At 37.4% G+C, this 17,571-nt stretch overlaps 1 protein-coding gene across 3 annotated transcripts; it reads left to right on the forward strand.

The window, feature by feature from the left end:
- Positions 1-1,393: 1,393 nt before the first annotated feature.
- Positions 1,394-17,558, forward strand: itih6 (inter-alpha-trypsin inhibitor heavy chain family member 6). 3 transcript variants are annotated; one of them, XM_053482480.1, is made up of 17 exons: positions 1,394-1,635; positions 3,264-3,299; positions 5,003-5,157; positions 7,291-7,401; positions 8,905-9,152; positions 9,419-9,588; positions 9,677-9,793; positions 9,896-10,067; positions 10,171-10,442; positions 10,611-11,778; positions 13,423-13,449; positions 13,778-13,795; positions 13,878-13,931; positions 14,126-14,179; positions 15,752-15,865; positions 16,043-16,417; positions 17,052-17,558. In XM_053482480.1, the coding sequence occupies exons 1-17, from the start codon at positions 1,525-1,527 to the stop codon at positions 17,318-17,320; spliced, it is 3,471 nt and encodes a 1,156-aa protein (XP_053338455.1). In that variant the 5' UTR covers positions 1,394-1,524; the 3' UTR covers positions 17,321-17,558. The 3 variants fall into 3 exon arrangements, with proteins under 3 accessions (XP_053338455.1, XP_053338457.1, XP_053338458.1); XM_053482482.1 differs by having other exon boundaries at positions 9,422-9,588; XM_053482483.1 differs by lacking the exons at positions 1,394-1,635; positions 3,264-3,299 and having other exon boundaries at positions 5,125-5,157; positions 7,291-7,470.
- The last annotated feature ends 13 nt before the right edge of the window (positions 17,559-17,571 follow it).

The raw sequence follows: 17,571 nt of genomic DNA on the forward strand, positions 1-17,571 counted from the left end.
GCGAGAGAGACATCAGGAACTCGGACAGAAACCAAACAAATACTCATTTGTGATGTATATACAGGTTAACAATCTGACCAGAGCTAAAACACCTTTTTATTTAAAATGTTTTCACTAAATCCCTATGGTTCAACCACAAGCAAAGCTGTTTAAAGTTATCTAAATAAATACTCTGGTCCAGTGAAAAACACTTCAGTCCAGTTAAAATAGAAAAGGGCTAGCGAGGAAGTATTGGGATTGGTGAGGTATATGAAATTAAATACGAAACCCTTTCATTCCACCAGATTGCATCCTATATGCAATTTTGTGAAAATGATTCCTCATGCTCACGGAACCACTTTGTCACAACTTGTCCTAGCCCTCACCAACTGAAGCAACCCCAAAGCATAACATTTGGCCCAGTGGGCCTTATGAGTGCATTGTTTCAGTTAATTTCCTTCTTACCCTGATACGGAGCCCATCACTCTGGAATAGGGTCAGACAGAAGCACATGATGTTTTTTCCATTGCTCAAAATTCCAAATTGAAGCCTTTTTTTCTGATTAGTTGTTTTTCTTATAGTCACACCAATTTTGTGAGCTTTTGTCACAATATGTATGTGGAAATGCTCTTATATATTTTTTTTTTTGATGACTTGTCCACTCGCAGTGTCGACAATTTACCACTATTCTTCCAGGTTTTATTAGTGCATTGGGCAATTCTTAACCCAATTCCAGTCATTTTAAAGATTTCTTTACCAGAAAGTAATTTGACCCTTCTGAAATGCTGATTATTTATTTATTTATTTATTGCCAGGTGTAGTGTATGTTGGTGGGTAATTTGAAAAAGATTAATTTATTCTAGATTCACATGGAGCTAAACCCTAGCACACCTCCATATTTTTGGATTGTGGAAAGAAACTAAGGGACCTAGAGAAAACCTGGGCAGATGGGGAGAGATGACCTCTGTTTTGCCTTTTTTGTTATTGATATTTACTGCTGCCATATAAAAGGTAAAGTAAATACTTTCAAAGCACTGAGGATGCTTTTAACATGCCTTTCCTTAACATGCCCAGATAAAAGGCTCTAGAGACCGTTAATTAACACTTTGAACTTTTGAGAATTATAGCAAAAGATAAGAGATTTTGATTGGTTAATGTTTGGTTTTTATTCTATTTATTATTTATTTAAGAAAGCTGAGATAAATAAGGGAGACATTCATGGGTTAACCATGTGAGAATACTTGGGGCCTCCAAGCGATGGCAGGACTGCGCGAAATTTCCAGCAGAGAGCTGTGCTTGAACTTGAGCCAATAAACCCCCCTCCGCTCCGCTGCTCTACAGTATATGTAGGCTTCCCACAGGTACGAGTCTGCACCACACACTCCCGCGCTCTCCCGCGCTCAGACCTGGATGACTTGTGGAGGTACAGGGGAGGGATTTACGCTCCGAAAAACAGAAAACGCACAGCTTCTTGTCCCACGATGCCTCATCTGGGGGTCGCATAAAACTGACGAAGACTGAACTGAGACGGTAGATTAATTAAAGATGATTGTGAGCGTGCAGGAGATTACGGTGAGGCTGCTCGTGCTTGTGGTGTGTGTTGGAGGAGCGGCGGAGTGCAGAGCGCATCCAGAGGCACGAGGAGCCGCTTTCACAGTGAGTGTGTGTGTGTGTGTGGGATAATCTCAATTTATTTATCAAAACATGAGTCTTAAAAGATGACAATTCTGTTTTTTTGGAAAAGTAGATGGCATGTGATTTGTTAGAAAGTCTACCTACAGAATGACTTTCCGATTGCGTCACAAATTTGACAGCTGTTTTTTTTAGTTAATCGGAATTCTGAAGACAAGGTTAAGTATTTATAGTAAAAGGTCTTTTCTTTACCTACCAAGTGTACATGAAAGTCAGAGTTTCTTAGAAGGCTCATTGACTCCTGTCTGATAGAGGAACATCTGTTGTCAGGATTTATAGCAAATAATAAAAAAAAAATCAGGTTGTAATTTTTGCAAATTTCTCATAACTTGAGAAAAGATCTTAGTGAAATTAGTCTTCATACCTGTGTCCATGCAGGTGTGATCCCATTTAGGAACTTTTTTGTTTTCGGGGTGTAGACATAAACTGAACATCTTTGTAAGAACCTTCTATCATCATCCTTGTAAAGCAGTTTATTAATGCTGTGCCACACCACCTTAGTTGCCAAATTATTTATTTATTTATTTATTTTGGTAAATAAATGCTATAGTTTTAGTGTTCTTAAAAATGTGGTGTCACCAAGTGTCCTCAAAAAGAACTTCATTGTCAGATGATTCCCACCACGATATATAGACATCAGAACATTGGTCACACACTTACAGTAATACTGTACATGTTGATGATGACTAAACTTGTGCCAAATCATTCATGTAACTACAAAAGAAAAAGGTAGAGCTAAAATTTACCTGAATGTTTATTTTTAGCCCTTTACATGGCTTTTTTTTTTTTTTTTTACATTAAGGTCTATAGTGTATATCACAAACTGAACTAGTCATAAGCGTTTGAGAACTGTTCATTTTCATTTGGATTCCAATTAAATGATGTACAGTATGAGTTGTTTCCAGGTTATTAGACTTTTCTGTGTTTACTTGCACAAATACAGCCAAGGCACACACTGAGTGTTTTCCAATTTTCCATATTCATGTTGTATTTCCTGCATTCTTTCTTGAAAAGGATATACGGTAATACACTCACACAGTAATCGTCTATGTGCATAATTAATATGTGAAAGTCGTCTGTGTACAGTACTGATATTTACCTCCATTTGCGGCGCTTTCATGAATGGCTTTGATTCAGACTATTTTAATACAACCTCGAGCCCCAACCACGTCTCATACGCTGGCGTCGCTGTGATGGAGCAAAGCGAGTGGCAGCGAACAGGGGTGTTTTCATTGGTTCATTAGTTTATTGCTGTCACTTATTTATTTATTAGCCTATTTATTCATTCATAAAATGTATTTAAAAATTTTTTTATATGTTACTAACCACACTTCAGCTTGTGGGCAAACTCTCATTGGTCATGCTTGTTTTAGAGTCAGGTAATTCATACTTGTGCCAAACACTAGTCTAAACAAAAAGGCAGGACTCTATAATTTGTGTCTACAGTATGTGGCATAAACATTCAAAGAACAAGATTTTGTCACGCACCCTTGGCTGCAGACTCTGGAAGAAAAAAAACTCTTTGAAATACAATCTAACATTATTTCTAATCTAACTCTAATAGTAATTATGTGGTGTTGCTTCTGTTTTAGAGATTCAAGCGTCAAAGCAATGCAGCAAAACCTGCAGTAAGTACTGTACACGATACCACAATTATATCAAGTAAAGGATTTTATCATGTTAATCACAATTTCTGCCAGTGGTTTTTACTGAACCAATAAAACCAGCACTGGAAACACTGGAACTGCTAAAAATATGGTAAACTATGTTTAATTGTTTAATAATTTCACATTCGTCCTGCCAAAGTTTTCAGTCTAATAATAATTTTATGTGGAATCGTTCCATCTGCTACATCATTTGTCTCACTTAAAATATTTAAGTGTATGATGTAAAACCACAAATGAGGTGCATGTTTGATTTTTCCTTTTCGCTTGGTACTCATGTACTGTAACTGCCATAAATAGAGTTTCAAGAGAAATTCATGAGAAAGGTCACACCTATTGATTCACCTTCTTTCTAGTAAACTTCTTATACATTCCCTTTTACTACTAGCTATAAGTTTCCACAGTCATCACTCCCAAGTTCCCTGTAATCACAGGGATACAGTTGATCTAGCACATTTATAAAAATGCAGTAGTAAATCTTGAGGTACGCTTCATTTATTCATTGTACATTACATTAAACTAGAAATGAAAATGTGCAAAAGTCTTGAGTCCCCCTCATTTCTTAATATTAGATTAAATTATGCAGATTAAAATGAAAAATAAGTGGGAAAAAAATCTTTTACCGCAACAGGTAGACAAATTGTGTCTAAAGAAACAATTTACATACAGGTGTTTTATGTAACAACCTGAGCAGCAGCCTCGTTTCCCCTCTCGTCTGCCAACCATTCAGCATTCAGCATCACCAGTATACTAATGACCGGCATGATCATCTGTCATCATCTGCTCCTGTTTATCACTGGTTCATGCCTTAAGTTAGATGTTTTTTTAATGCTTGAATGATTTATTTATTTCACTGATGCTGCTCAGATACAGGGACTGGACTAAAAAATGAGAGCCAACAACTTGCTAAAAATAAGAGCCCTTCAGGAATCCTTCCCTAATAAAAGGAAAATCTGGCTCTTTGGAAGCAAAATATGAAGAAATTGCTGGGTGGCTCAAGACCGGTCTACAGTATGATTGGTACAGCATGGAAAATTAGGGGTGTAAAAAAGTTATGTCTTTTCTTAGAACATTTCTTAAGAATTTCAATTATGTTCATAAAGGCTTAAATTTTTTTTCCTATGAATAAAAACTGTCTAGCAAGTCATATTTATGTAATACTTGAGTATGTTTTTCCACCAAATATGTCCAACAACTGCTTACTTTCCTTAAAGTACCCATTTGACTAAGATTGCAGATGAACAACCACAGCAATTTAGATTAACCCAACTTGCAGGGACAACTCATTTCCTCATATAAATGCTTTTATCAGAATTGTAGAGTACTGTAAAGACTGGCGCCTTTAAATTCTATTCAAGTGACTACATCTAGCTCTCTTTAAAAAAATCACTATGTTGCAGTGTTCAAAATTTATTTTCAGATTGCAACCTTCATATCCTATGGCTAGATAACATCAGATAATGATCAAATATGACCAAGGACCTGCTTCAAAATATCAAGATTGAGAATAGAATAAAAAGGACAGTTCTTATTATGTACATAACTTAAATACGTATATATAAAACACTTTTAGATGTATATGTGCCTTCAATTGTGTGCTGGAGACTTATTGTGGTGCATAACTCCAATATCATTTCCTTTAACTTTTGATATCTATGATGCTCTAGCTAAAGATCACAGATTACCACGTGCGATGCACAGTCATCTCCCGCTACGCTCTCACCACAGTAGAGAGTACAGTGTGGAACCAGCTCCATTTTACCAAAGAGGCAGCGTTTGAGGTCGACTTGCCTCCATCAGCCTTCATCTCCAACTTTACCATGTGAGTTATAAATGCCACTATTGGTTTCTCTTGTTCTTGTTCTTCTCTTGATTTTAAAATCAATTGTTGAACAACAAAATGCTGACCTAGAAAGTAAAGGTTAAGTAAAAGGGCCTACTTGTATGGGCGGTATAGTGGTTACCACCTCCAGGGTTGATGGTTCGATTCATGGCTCGGGTCTGTGTATATGACGTTTGTATGTTCTTCCTGTGCTTTGAGGGTTTCCTACAGTCCAAAGACGTGCAGATTAGGCTAATTGGTCGTCCCGTAGTGCATGAGTGTGTTGTGTGTGCCATGTAATGGATTGGTATCCTATTACAGTAAATTATAAAAGATAATTTAATTTAATCATTTAATTTCAATAATATTTAATTAGAGAATTCAACAGCACTGTGGTTTTACTACGTAAGGCTTTAAATGGTTCCTAAAGTACATAGAAAGCTAAATTAAGTGATTAAATATTTCTGACTCATTCTTCATAAAACTGTTTTTGTAGACAGCACAAGAAAGATTCTCTTAGAGAAATGAAAAGTTTAAAAATGACTCTTAAACCAGTAAGCAGTCTATTCCCGAAATAAAACATCAGAGACGTTCTCTCTAAGCACCGCTGAAGGAAAGAAAACACGTTTGTATATGACTAAGAGGTCTGAAAACCACTTTTCCTTTAAAAAGATTCCTCAGGGTAAACAAGATGCCCGCAAATAAGAAAATGGCAGGCTGGCAACTTGCGCAACCAGGAGCTGAATTTGGGGGTGGAAGTGGTTTACTAATCGGGAACCTTTAGGATAGATGAATAGTGGGCTTTGTAGCAAGAAGTCGGAGAGCTAACAGAGAAAATGCCATGAGCTAGCAATGTGTCTCCTCCTCCTCTTGCTCACCGGTGTTTACTAAGGCATGCAGCCAAGGAATACACCCTCACATATCGTTACGTGTACACAAACACATTCATTACACATGCAAGTACAATACACCTACACATGTATACAGTTCTCAGAAACCGTTCCAGTGGTTGAACACTTCTCGGATAAATCAAGCACGCCTGTTTCTATTTGCACATAAAGCTTCACAAACCCAAAACTATACATACAAATGCTGATACTTGTCTTTGGAAAAGTGACGTTATGCGTGTTATAACTGAGACCTTTGTGTTCAGTATCTTACTCTGCCATAAACAGCTATTCCAGATCTCTCGCTGGCTCACACAGCAGACATACTGTACTGTTGCATGTTTTCCACTGGCCATTAAACTCCCTTTTCAGTATTGCTCTGTCTGAGACAAGGCCTGTTTCAATGCTGCCTGTTTATTTCGCTGGGTTTGAAAATTCTTTATTTAAAGATGTTTAGGTAAAGGGGTCAGATTTATATTTAGGCTCTTCGCACCAGCTTAATTTGGATGCATAGTGTGTTACACTGGAGTAAGCATGAGAGAAAGGACTATAGGGGAATGGAGATACAACATAACAGGACATAACATAACATAACATAACATAACATAACATAAGGTAGATGTGTAACATAATGCCACGATCTTTACCTGTAAGTAAGTTTCCTAAATATCTGTATCTGTACCACTGTGTCTGGATTTAAAACTGAACCTGACCAAAACCAGCTGATTATTTAAAAAAAAAGAGCTACTGTAGAAATGCCAACAGTTACAACATGGTTTTCATATTTCCTCAATCTCAGCTGCACAACTTCTCTTAACAAGAAAAACATTTTTCACCAATCAAGTTACACCACATGTCTTTGTCTTTGACCTGATGGATTAAACCGGAGGACCCAGAGGAAACCCATCAAGCACGAAAAGAACATGTAAACTCCATGCACATGGGACTGGAGGCAGGGTCGAACCCCTAACCAGGAAGCGACAGTGCTAACCACCAAGCAACATATTCTAACTGATTGGTTCTAATTCCTAAAATAAAAACAAACTCATAGTCTTATTTAGATCACCAGGCAGTTACTAAGGATTCATGTTAATAAATGAACTGCAAACGCAAAACACATTAAATGCAAATATTCTTTTTTTCACCTGAATATCTCAAGGTTTTCACGCGACTATTTGCTTTAGTTTTAACCTTTTTTTCTTTTTTTTTTTTTACCTTTTTCTCTTTCTTGTGAATGACACCTTAGCACGTCTAACGGTAAAGTCCATGTGGCCGAAGTGAAGGAGAGAGCTGCTGCCAGGAAGATCTATGATGATGCCAAGAAGCAGGGGAAAACAACAGGACTTGTTGCCACCAAGTCAGTCCAAAAGTGTATTTGATACCTCATCTGCTGGGATTACGCCATGTTTCTTTTGGCATTGACTGAGTGAGCAGACATTCACTTGAAAATGCTATAGGCCATATTTCTATTTTCAAATTTTTGTTAAAGGGGAAATCAGGGGTGTCAAACATACAGCCCATGGCCTAAAACGCATGCAAATAATTTTTATCTGGCTCATCAAATTAATTAATTGAGTGTTCTGAAATTAATTCAGTCTGTGGACTTTAACTGAAATTAAAAAAATTTTACAAAATAGTGAGTCTCTAGGGACTGAAATAGAGGAATCAATGCAGGAGAATCTCACCTACTGACAAAATGTAGTAATGATATAAATATGCAAATCTAATTTAACACAAAGGAGGTGAATACTTATGCAAGCAACAATGCATTTATAAATACCTTCAACATAATAAAACCTTGTGCTCATAGATTACAGTACTTCAGTGTTTCAAGCTTTTGGGGATTTTGTGTGTTTGGGACTTTTATGCTAAAATTTGTCCAGGACTTCAGTTCCCAGAATACACTGCACCACAGCCTTCTTGTCTTAATTGTGTTCATCTATATCTTGTTAAGTTTTTGGTTAGCGTGTCTATTTATAGTCCCTGTGTCAGTTGGTCATTGTCTTGCATCTGTTCTGTTCATAACCCTTTCTGTTCCCCATGTGTTTTGCTTTTGTTTAAATAACTGTTGTTTGGATTATTTCTTACTACCGTGTTTGTTCATATTTAGTTAATTTTTATTGGTAAATTTTTAACAGCTGCACTGTGCCATGTCTGTGAATCATTTCATGACAGGATGCAAATCCAGAACCAACAGACAAACAGGTTTAAATAGGCAAGCTAATGAAACGTGAAGGGGTACAGGTGAATACGTTTAAGCATGCTCGCTGTGGTGCAGTGTATGCTCGGAACTGAAGTCCAAGACAAGGTTCAACATAAAAGTCCTAAACAGACAAAGCCATAAAAACCAGTACATTTAGGTATTTGGCAGATGCCCTCATCCAGAATGACTCATTATAAATCTGAGTAGTTGAGGGCCTTGCTCAAGGGCCCACCAGTGGTAACTGTAGTCCAATGCCTTAACGACTGAGCTACCCCTGAACCCCATGAACAGTAGTAGTCCATAAAGTCAGAGCCTTTCAACGGTTTAAAAATAATAATAATAATAATAATAATAATAATAGTAGAGTAGTAGTTTTAGTTAAAAATCCTTTTTTTTTTATTGAGCCCACTTAAAAATGGGACGGAGTGTATTGTGCAACACCTACAATGAGTTTGACACTCCTGGTTCAACGCACATGCACAGTTCATTAAAGTTTTTTATTGACCCTTTGTGCTGAGCAGTATGCATTTCATATTAGCTCCAATTATGATATGACATATAAGCAATATTCATGAATGAGACTTTGTTAATAGTGCCACAGATTTGCTAAGATGTACACTCTTTACTGTTTTAGTACTCTGTTCCTTTGGTTTATAGGGAGCGGGAGATTGAAAAGTTTCGGGTGGCTGTCAGTGTACCTCCTGGAATAAAAATGCACTTTTCCCTGATGTACGAGGAGCTGTTGACACGACGGCTGGGGCGCTATGAGTTGGCGTTGGGCCTCAGACCTGGCCAACCCGTGCAGAATCTCTCTGTGGATGTTAGTATAGCGGAGATTACTAAAATCAGCTTCCTTAAAGTGTTACCTCTTAGGACCAGTCGTCTCTTCACCAGCACTGATCAAGGTACAAGTTAAAGACAAATCCATAATCACAAAGTTTTGGTTTGAAACTCCAGGCCCCTGCATCTTTATTGTGTGATGTGCAATTTAATAACTTCTACATCTGTGCTCTAAGTTTGTTAGAAGATCTACCTCCCTGTATGAGTCTAACTGTGCCAAGGAGCCTGTTAGGCTTTTTCATTCCTTGAATCTTAGCTTTTATTGAGGCAGGTAAATAGACTTTAATAATATCACTATGCTAATGCTCATAAACTGTGTTCATCCTTGCAGCAGAGGCTGAAGCACCCCCCTCCACTCACGTGCATCAGAACTTACACTGTGCTCACATTCATTACAACCCCAGCCTGCAGCAGCAGAGGACCATCTCCCCCAAAGGCATCAATGCTGACTTTGTCCTCCAGTATGATGTAGAGCAAAAAGATCTCATGGGAGACATTCAGGTTATAACACTATCATACACAGAGCAACTCTTCCTAATATGCCAATAAACGGTTTTCAGATTTGGTACCTTTGCTTCTTCTTTTTCAGGTGCACAATGGCTTCTTTGTTCACTACTTTTCTCCACGGGACCTGCCGGTAGTTTCTAAAGATATCATCTTCGTCATTGATATCAGTGGTTCCATGATCGGGACAAAGATCAAACAGGTGTCATTAAGGTGTCATCTTTTCAATTATAAAAATGTGATTAAATTCAGCATAAAATTCCTGGCCACTAACAAGGTATCTTACATCTTTTTCTACGCCCAGACTAAGGCAGCAATATCTGCAATACTGGGTGACCTACGTGAGGGCGACTATTTCAATCTCATTACATTTTCTGATAAAGTTCAGATCTGGAAGGAAGGACGCACTGTGCTCGCCACGAAGCAGAACATACGTGATGGACGGGAATTTGTCAAAAAGATCGCTGCAGATGGTTGTACGTGTCTATCACAGTCCCTACTAATGTCCATAATGTCATATACAGTATTTGTCTTAAATGTATAGACCATCTTTTTCTTTCTGCATTTCTTCCTCTCCAGGGACAAACATCAATGCAGCTCTTCTCTCAGCAGCACAGCTGATCAACTCCTCATCTACTGATAGCCATTTGTCATCACCACGACGAGTTCCCATGATCATCTTTCTGACTGATGGAGAGGCTACAATTGGAGTGACTGCACAAGAAGCCATTCTGCATAATGCCCATATTGCACTAGGTTCAGTCTCTCTGTTTGCCCTGGCATTCGGAGACGACGCAGATTTTCCTTTACTGAAACGGCTGGCTTTGGAGAACCGTGGGATAGCACGGATGGTATGCAGCCATAAATTGTTGTTTTCCATAATCCACAGGACATAGTTTAAATAATTTAAATGTTTAAATATGATGAAGAAGAGGTACTTCAAGAGTCGTTAAGATTAAAACCAAATAATTAGCAAATGGCCAGCGAAATGTAATAGATTGTTCTTCTACTTCACTCAGGTATATGAGGATGCTGATGCTGCACTCCAATTAAAGGGTTTCTATGATGAAGTAGCAAGTCCTCTACTGTCAGATATTCAGCTTTCCTACCTTGACAACCAAGCTTATGAAGTCACAGGCGCCCTTTTCCCCAACTATTTCCAAGGCTCTGAGCTGGTAGTCACCGGAAAGATTAAAACGGACATTCAGCATCTGAAAGTTTCATTGACAGCGAATGGCTCAAAAGAGAAGGTGAAGGTAGAGAATAAGTTTGTACTGCCCAAGCTTGAAGTAAATGAGACTTTGGCATCATTGGGTTGTACCACGGAACTGCATAGAATCGGCAACTTTGTCCATCGCCTTTGGGCCTATTACACTATCAAGGAACTTTTAAAGGCTAAACTTAACAGCTCAGATCCACTCATACAACGCTTGCTAGGAGAGAAAGCCACCAACCTTTCACTCAAATATAATTTTGTCACTCCAGTTACCTCTTTGGTCGTGGTTAAACCAGATATTGAAGAGCCAAATCCAACCACTGTTTCTACAACAACGACTACACCCAAGCCTGTCACTACCACTACACCAATTGTGACAATCACGCCTACACAAACGTCAAGTACCTCAAAAATGACTTCTACCACCGAAGCCTTAATAAAAAAGCTGAGCAAATCTTTAAAACCCAGTAAAACGTCTATCACCAAACCATTTCGGCCAGATCAGCCTCTTCCTAGACATCCAGTAAATACTCCTCCAGACCTAAATGTGGCAGCCTCATTGCCTAAGAGAACCACAACTTTACCACAAAATGCATCCAAGGCCACATCTGCCCCTCTCCTTAGCAAAGCTCCCACTGTTCCCACCAGCACAACGAGAACTGATGCTTCCACTTTCATTCCACTCAGTTCAGTTTCAATGCCGAGTGTGGCTGAACCCACAACACCACCCAGCTCAGGAAACCATCAAGTCCTGCCTATGGAGAAACCCACATTCTTATCAGATACTGAAAATTTTGCCTCACCTGATGTTCCTGCATTGCAGTCAGATTTTCAGGACGTCCCATCTCCAAATGCCTCATCCAAAGATCCTGATCAGGAAATGAGCATCTCCACTCTTCTGGCTGCCTCATTTGCCCCTATGCCAGGGATGACAGATGCACCGAGTCTGTGGGAAGCTACTGGTGTTTTAGGTAAAGTCAAATATTATACACTTGCGTTTTAAGTGACGTACTAAATGTTTGGTAACTGTCATGAAGCAAAAACATTGAAGTCCAAATAACCAGCCATCTACATGATTTATTGGGCTACTGAACTTGGGGTTAGTAGACCATAAAAAAGAAGGTCCACTAAATAGATCACAAAAACTTATGCAGTGGGGAAAGTAGGCATATTTTTCTACTTTTTCTCAGCCATTGCATCTGAATCAAGGTCACTGTGGTGCACACACATTTTTGATGTATGGGAACTATTTTTAGTACTATCTCCATTTCCCTCTGGTTAATCTTTGGAATATATTTTGTAAAAGATATAATTCTGTAGATACTTTCCTTTTTTTTGTGGGGGGGAATTAATTCCAGTACTTTACTTTAATTAAGTACAGTACTTGCTACTGTATAAAAAAGATAAATAATTAAAAACTAGTCCAACCTTGTTTAAAATATTGTGACCCTGGCAAATCGGTTGCCTTGACAACCATGAGGCAGCATGATACTTGCCCCAGTAGGCCTTTATTACTGTTTGTCGCAGGTCTTATTTTTCATTACAGCAATAACAAATTTTAGGCGCAGTCGGCAGTCGGCGCTACTGAGAAAACTATTGAGTAAATGTAGAGTAGGTGTGCGGAATTGCACACAGAGCGTTGACATATTTCCATCACACAACAGCTTATGAGGGCCATTCAAGTCAAACTACGGCTTGTGATAAAGTTTCTTGAATGAAGCTGTAAAACCGATTTTTAAACAAATGTTTTACAGACGACTTAGAGCGCTGTCCATTAATGATTTTAGAGTCTCATTAATGGACTGTGCTCTAAGTCTAACCATTTGAATTTTTAAAGGACATCCATGAATGATGAACCCAGCTGAGGTGGCTTGGAGCCCACTGCATTCGTTCCCATGAACATTCAACGAGTGGAACGTCTGGGCCTTGAAAATCGACAGATAACTTGTCATCAACTTGTGAAAGAGATGCATCTGTCTGTGGGAACTGTACACACAGTCATTGACAAACACCACTCTTAGAGTCATTGCCACAACCCATGTGCAGTCCTGACCTTGCTCCAAGCCATTTCCACATGTTTGGTCTCTGTCCAAAACCCGCTCGCTCACGCTCCACTAACATGCTCTGGCTCCAGCATACTGAGAAAACTTTCTACCTTCATGGTATTCAAGCACTAGAGAAAGGCTGGGATAAGTGCATTAGTGTAACAGGAGATTATATAGAGGAAATAAAGGCAGTTTTTTTTTTTTTTTTTTTACTTCTGTAACTGTGTTCCTTTATTCTGCACAATCAAAATGTCCATTGTGTATTGGCTAGGTTTTAGTACATACTCAAAGGCTGTATATTTATGTCTAACAGATTTGAAAGATAATGTAATTCTGCAGTGTCTACCATGTAAAGTGCTATACAAATAAAACCTTCAATCAATGAAATGCAATGGAACAAAGAAATCCAAGAGCTACAATATATTGTTTGAAAGTGTGTAGCTTTGATTTCTATGAAGAAATCAGTTTGAGTAAAGATATATTTTGGCATCAAAATGTTTAACAAGACACTCTTGTGGTATGGCTTCTTTTTTTATTAATGTCTTAAACATTTTCTTCTCTGTCTATCAGATGTTTCTACAGCCATCCTGACAAAAGGTAAAGCAAACACTTTTACATGTACTGTATGATATGCATCATCAGAGACTTCTAGGGATTTATCTTTACACATGGTACTGCAATTCTACTGTACATAGTTAAAGTATAATTTAAATAATTACATGTCTCAGTAGACTCTTTTTATTGAGACATGTAATAAGTCTGTATGTTAAAATGACTACAATATTGGTAATTGAATAAATGATCGTGGTTGAGAATGAAATGTAGGTTTACCAGTAAGTAACCAGTGTTTTAATTTTGTTGATAAAATGTGCATAAAGCATTTAAAAAACCTATTTATTCTTTTTTTTTTAAATCACATACACAGATGCTGATGATATCAAAGGTATGTACATTTATTAATAAATTAATTTTCCTTTTTTCACACTGAAGAGATTTAACAAATGCCGAATTGATCCATTTTGTAGAGTATGACGTCTCATTTGAATACGACGCTGACTACATCGTCCATTACGATTCTTGTAAGTCAGAAAGCACGCTGCATGGACATTATGACTTCCTAAAGCAATATATTACTTCTCAGTCATTTATTTATAATAATTATTTAATATATACTGTACTATACAGTATACCTTAATCCTTTTTTCTAGACTTCTCCATGTAGTCTTTACAGGATGAATTGAATTTCATTTAAGTTTCTCTTTTCTTCTTCCAGCTTCCCCAGATGACACAGACATCATAAGTTCTGTGGGAATTTTCTCCTCCTCGGGTACATTTTCTTCTTTTGCTGCCATGTGGATAAAACATTTGTAGCAGATATACAGTAATGTGCAAACTCTTGAGCCTCCAATCATTTCTTCATATTTTGTTTCCAAAGAGCTAGACATTCTTGAATTTTTTCAATGTAGTCTTGAGGAACTTCATGCTTCATGAAGGATGTTGTTGGTTTACATTTTCAGTCCCTACCTGACCAGTTTGAGATGAATGCACAAGGATTTTTTGTTGTTGTTTGTTTGTTAAGCCACACAGTAACCTATGAATCATTCAAGCATAAAAAACATCTACCTTAAGGCATGGACCAGTGGGAAACAGGTGCAGATGATGACAGATGATCAGGCCAGTGACTAATAGACTGGTGATGCTGAATGCTGAGTGTTAAAACAGGCCTTAAGAAAAGAAAATATATTTCTCTATATATTAATTGTCAAAATAGGAAATAATTTCCTGTTCTAATCGACTGGTAAATTGAAAATATTTTACAATGTAATTATTCTTCATTGCTACACTAACTGATACTAACTACAGTAATAATTACCAGGAAAAAATATATTCATATTCAAAATGATATTCACAATATACAGAATAATATATTGTATTAATATATTACAATATATTGAAAAATACATGAGGAATTGTCGCTTTTCATATTTTGAGGAATTCCAACATATATCTTAATTTATGTAATTTTATATTTAACAATATTCTTTAGAATACAGTATATTGCATTTGATTGAATATATTAGTTTCTATATATTTTTTCACAATATGCTTATAAGTTAATCTAGTTCGAACAAAATGGACTTTATAGGCATTAATCAAAGCACACCGACAAAGTAAAAGTGTGTGTATAATTCTTAAACATGCTTAACGTTTCAATAATGTATACATATAATGATCTTCACTACGCAAGTATAATGTACATGATCCATTTATATATTGCAATATATTAATGAATATAAGCACTAGTTTCCTATATATGGAAATGTATTATTTAAAATATTGCATTATATTTTAAAATATATTGCCATATTTTTTCCCCATAAGACGAGAGGGGAGATGAGGCTGCTGCTGAGGTTGTTACATATACCACCATTTTTTACATTGTATCTTTAGGCACTTTACATCATGTTGCGGCAAAATGTTTGTTCCCATTTTTTATTTATTTTAATCTACAGTATTTAATATAATTTATTATAAAAGAATGATGGGAGGGAGGGGTTCAATATTTTGCACAGTACTGTAATTGGATGAATTTGTGCACTTTTGAGTTTTAAGATCTATATTCCTATATAAGATAAGATAAGATAAGATAAACCTTTATTAGTCCCACAAGTGGGAAATTTGTTTTGCCACGGCAGCAAGTGGACAGTACAAAGTACTTTCAAATTAAGAAACAACAGAATAAAGTAAAATAAGATTAAAATAGGGGAAATCAAATAAAATAACAAATACTAACTGTATAAATACAATCTGGCTATAAAATATGGACATCTGTGTAGTAAAAAATATTTACATAAATATATATATAGACACTAATTCCTTTTTAAATATCTTTTCAAAGTGGATGGAGACCCCCATTTTGTTGTTATGCTCCCAAAGATTCATGAAAATCTGTGTTTTACTGTCGATGGTGAGGAAAACGATGTGTTGCGTCTTCTGGAGGACCCAATCAGAGGTAAATATAACAGTGTTCATTTTACATAGCAGCAACTCTGACAACAGTTTAAAAAAACACACCATTTTTAAAACTTTATTCTATCACATTAACTTGCCCATCATGTAACTGCAGTAAAACAATCCTCTCATTTATTAATTCTAAGTGAACACAATGTCTTTTAAACTCACCCTGCAGGCATTACAGTGAACGGCCATTTAATGTTGGCGCCTCCTAAGATTGGGATTGAGGACCGCACTCGCACCTTCTTCAACAGGATAACCATCAGAATTTCAAAAAGTGATATCAGGATCACCTTCACCAAAGACACAGTGGAAGTGAAGGGAGAAGGGCTTGAAACTCTGCTTACCAGTCAAAAGGGATCTGTGACACTCCCAGGCTTGAAGATTGTGCTTGATGGACACCAGAGCTGTTGGATTGAGCTTGGAAAAGGCATTGTGTTTCTGGTCCTGATCCATCGATATAGTCACCCCACCTATTTCCAGATGGAGCATCTAGGATTCTATATAGCTGATGGCCAGGGCTTGTCTTCATTAACGCAGGGTCTACTCGGTACGTAGCACAACATATTCTTATTCTTATGGTGTCCCAAACAGTTATCCACTGAGCAGACTTACAAGTGACACAAAGCATATATCTGAGCATTGGAACATTACCAAAAGTTTGTTTTGGTGTTCTCATGAACTCATTACATATTTGGCTCTTGGTTTGATCCTATAATATGGGTTCTCTGGTTTCCTCCTACCTTCAAAAAAAACAAGTCTATAGGAAATATGTTAAATGAATGAAGCTATAAAAGTGTGTAGGCAGGGTGCCTTCCAACAGTCTTTATCACAAGTGATGCATTTGCGCCATCGTTGAACCCAACTCTCAGATCTTTTTTGAAAATCCCCTTTGTCGCAGTTGATGATCTCCAACTGCGTCAGACATTCATTGAGATGACATCACTGACAGGTGCATTGTGTGCAGATGGATGAAGAAGATTAAGTAAGGGGAAACCAGTACTGAAGACAAACCACAGATTGGCACATCAACTGTGACAAAGAGGATTTGAGAGTTGGGTGCGACAATGGCGCAAATGCATCGCTTGTGATGGAGACTATGTTGAGTTTTACCTTTATATAGAGGAAGAGTTACATCTTTAAGATAAGATATGAACCTGAGAACTTCCTCTTCCCTTTTTCAGGCCAGTTCCAGCACAGCACCATAGAGGTGGTGAGGATATCAGATCGACACGGTGCCGTGTTCCACCACGGTCAGATCAGCAACAACAGCACACTGGCCTTGGGATTACTCAAGAAAGGGGACGAACAAATTCCAGTCAGCTTACAGGATAAGACTTTGAAGGACACACTACATAAGCGCCACTGGACCCAGTGCTGGGTCGTGCCCAAGGTGGAAGTGGAGCGGCTTCTGGAGCGGCCTTACCAAAGCTATGTGGTGGATGACCTTTAAATGCTCTGTGGTTACATTTTAAGCTACTGATTTAAAGCAGGGTTATACAATAATAAAGGACACTACCAGTGCAACAATGCAGTTAACATGAAGGTGTACAGTATGGCAAGGTTTGATGTGAAGCTACAGTTATAGGTGAAATTTACCAAAAAATAATTATATCAAAATTACTAATAAATGTATTTCTGGAATTCATAAAAAGGATATTGATTATGTTTTAAAACAAGATTTTTTAAATTAATGTAACAGTT

Source organism: Clarias gariepinus, chromosome 22, assembly GCF_024256425.1.
Source record: "Clarias gariepinus isolate MV-2021 ecotype Netherlands chromosome 22, CGAR_prim_01v2, whole genome shotgun sequence".
Taxonomy (NCBI): Eukaryota; Metazoa; Chordata; class Actinopteri; order Siluriformes; family Clariidae; genus Clarias; species Clarias gariepinus.

What these genes read in the sequence shown, in the direction of transcription:
- itih6 (XM_053482480.1), top strand. Translation starts at nt 1,525, where the DNA reads ATGATTGTGAGCGTGCAGGAGATTACGGTGAGGCTGCTCGTGCTTGTG. An exon ending in CTTCACCAGCACTGATCAAG is followed by an intron (nt 9,153 to 9,418) that starts GTACAAGTTAAA and finishes TCATCCTTGCAG; the next exon opens with CAGAGGCTGAAGCACCCCCC. An exon ending in TCGGGACAAAGATCAAACAG is followed by an intron (nt 9,794 to 9,895) that starts GTGTCATTAAGG and finishes TTCTACGCCCAG; the next exon opens with ACTAAGGCAGCAATATCTGC.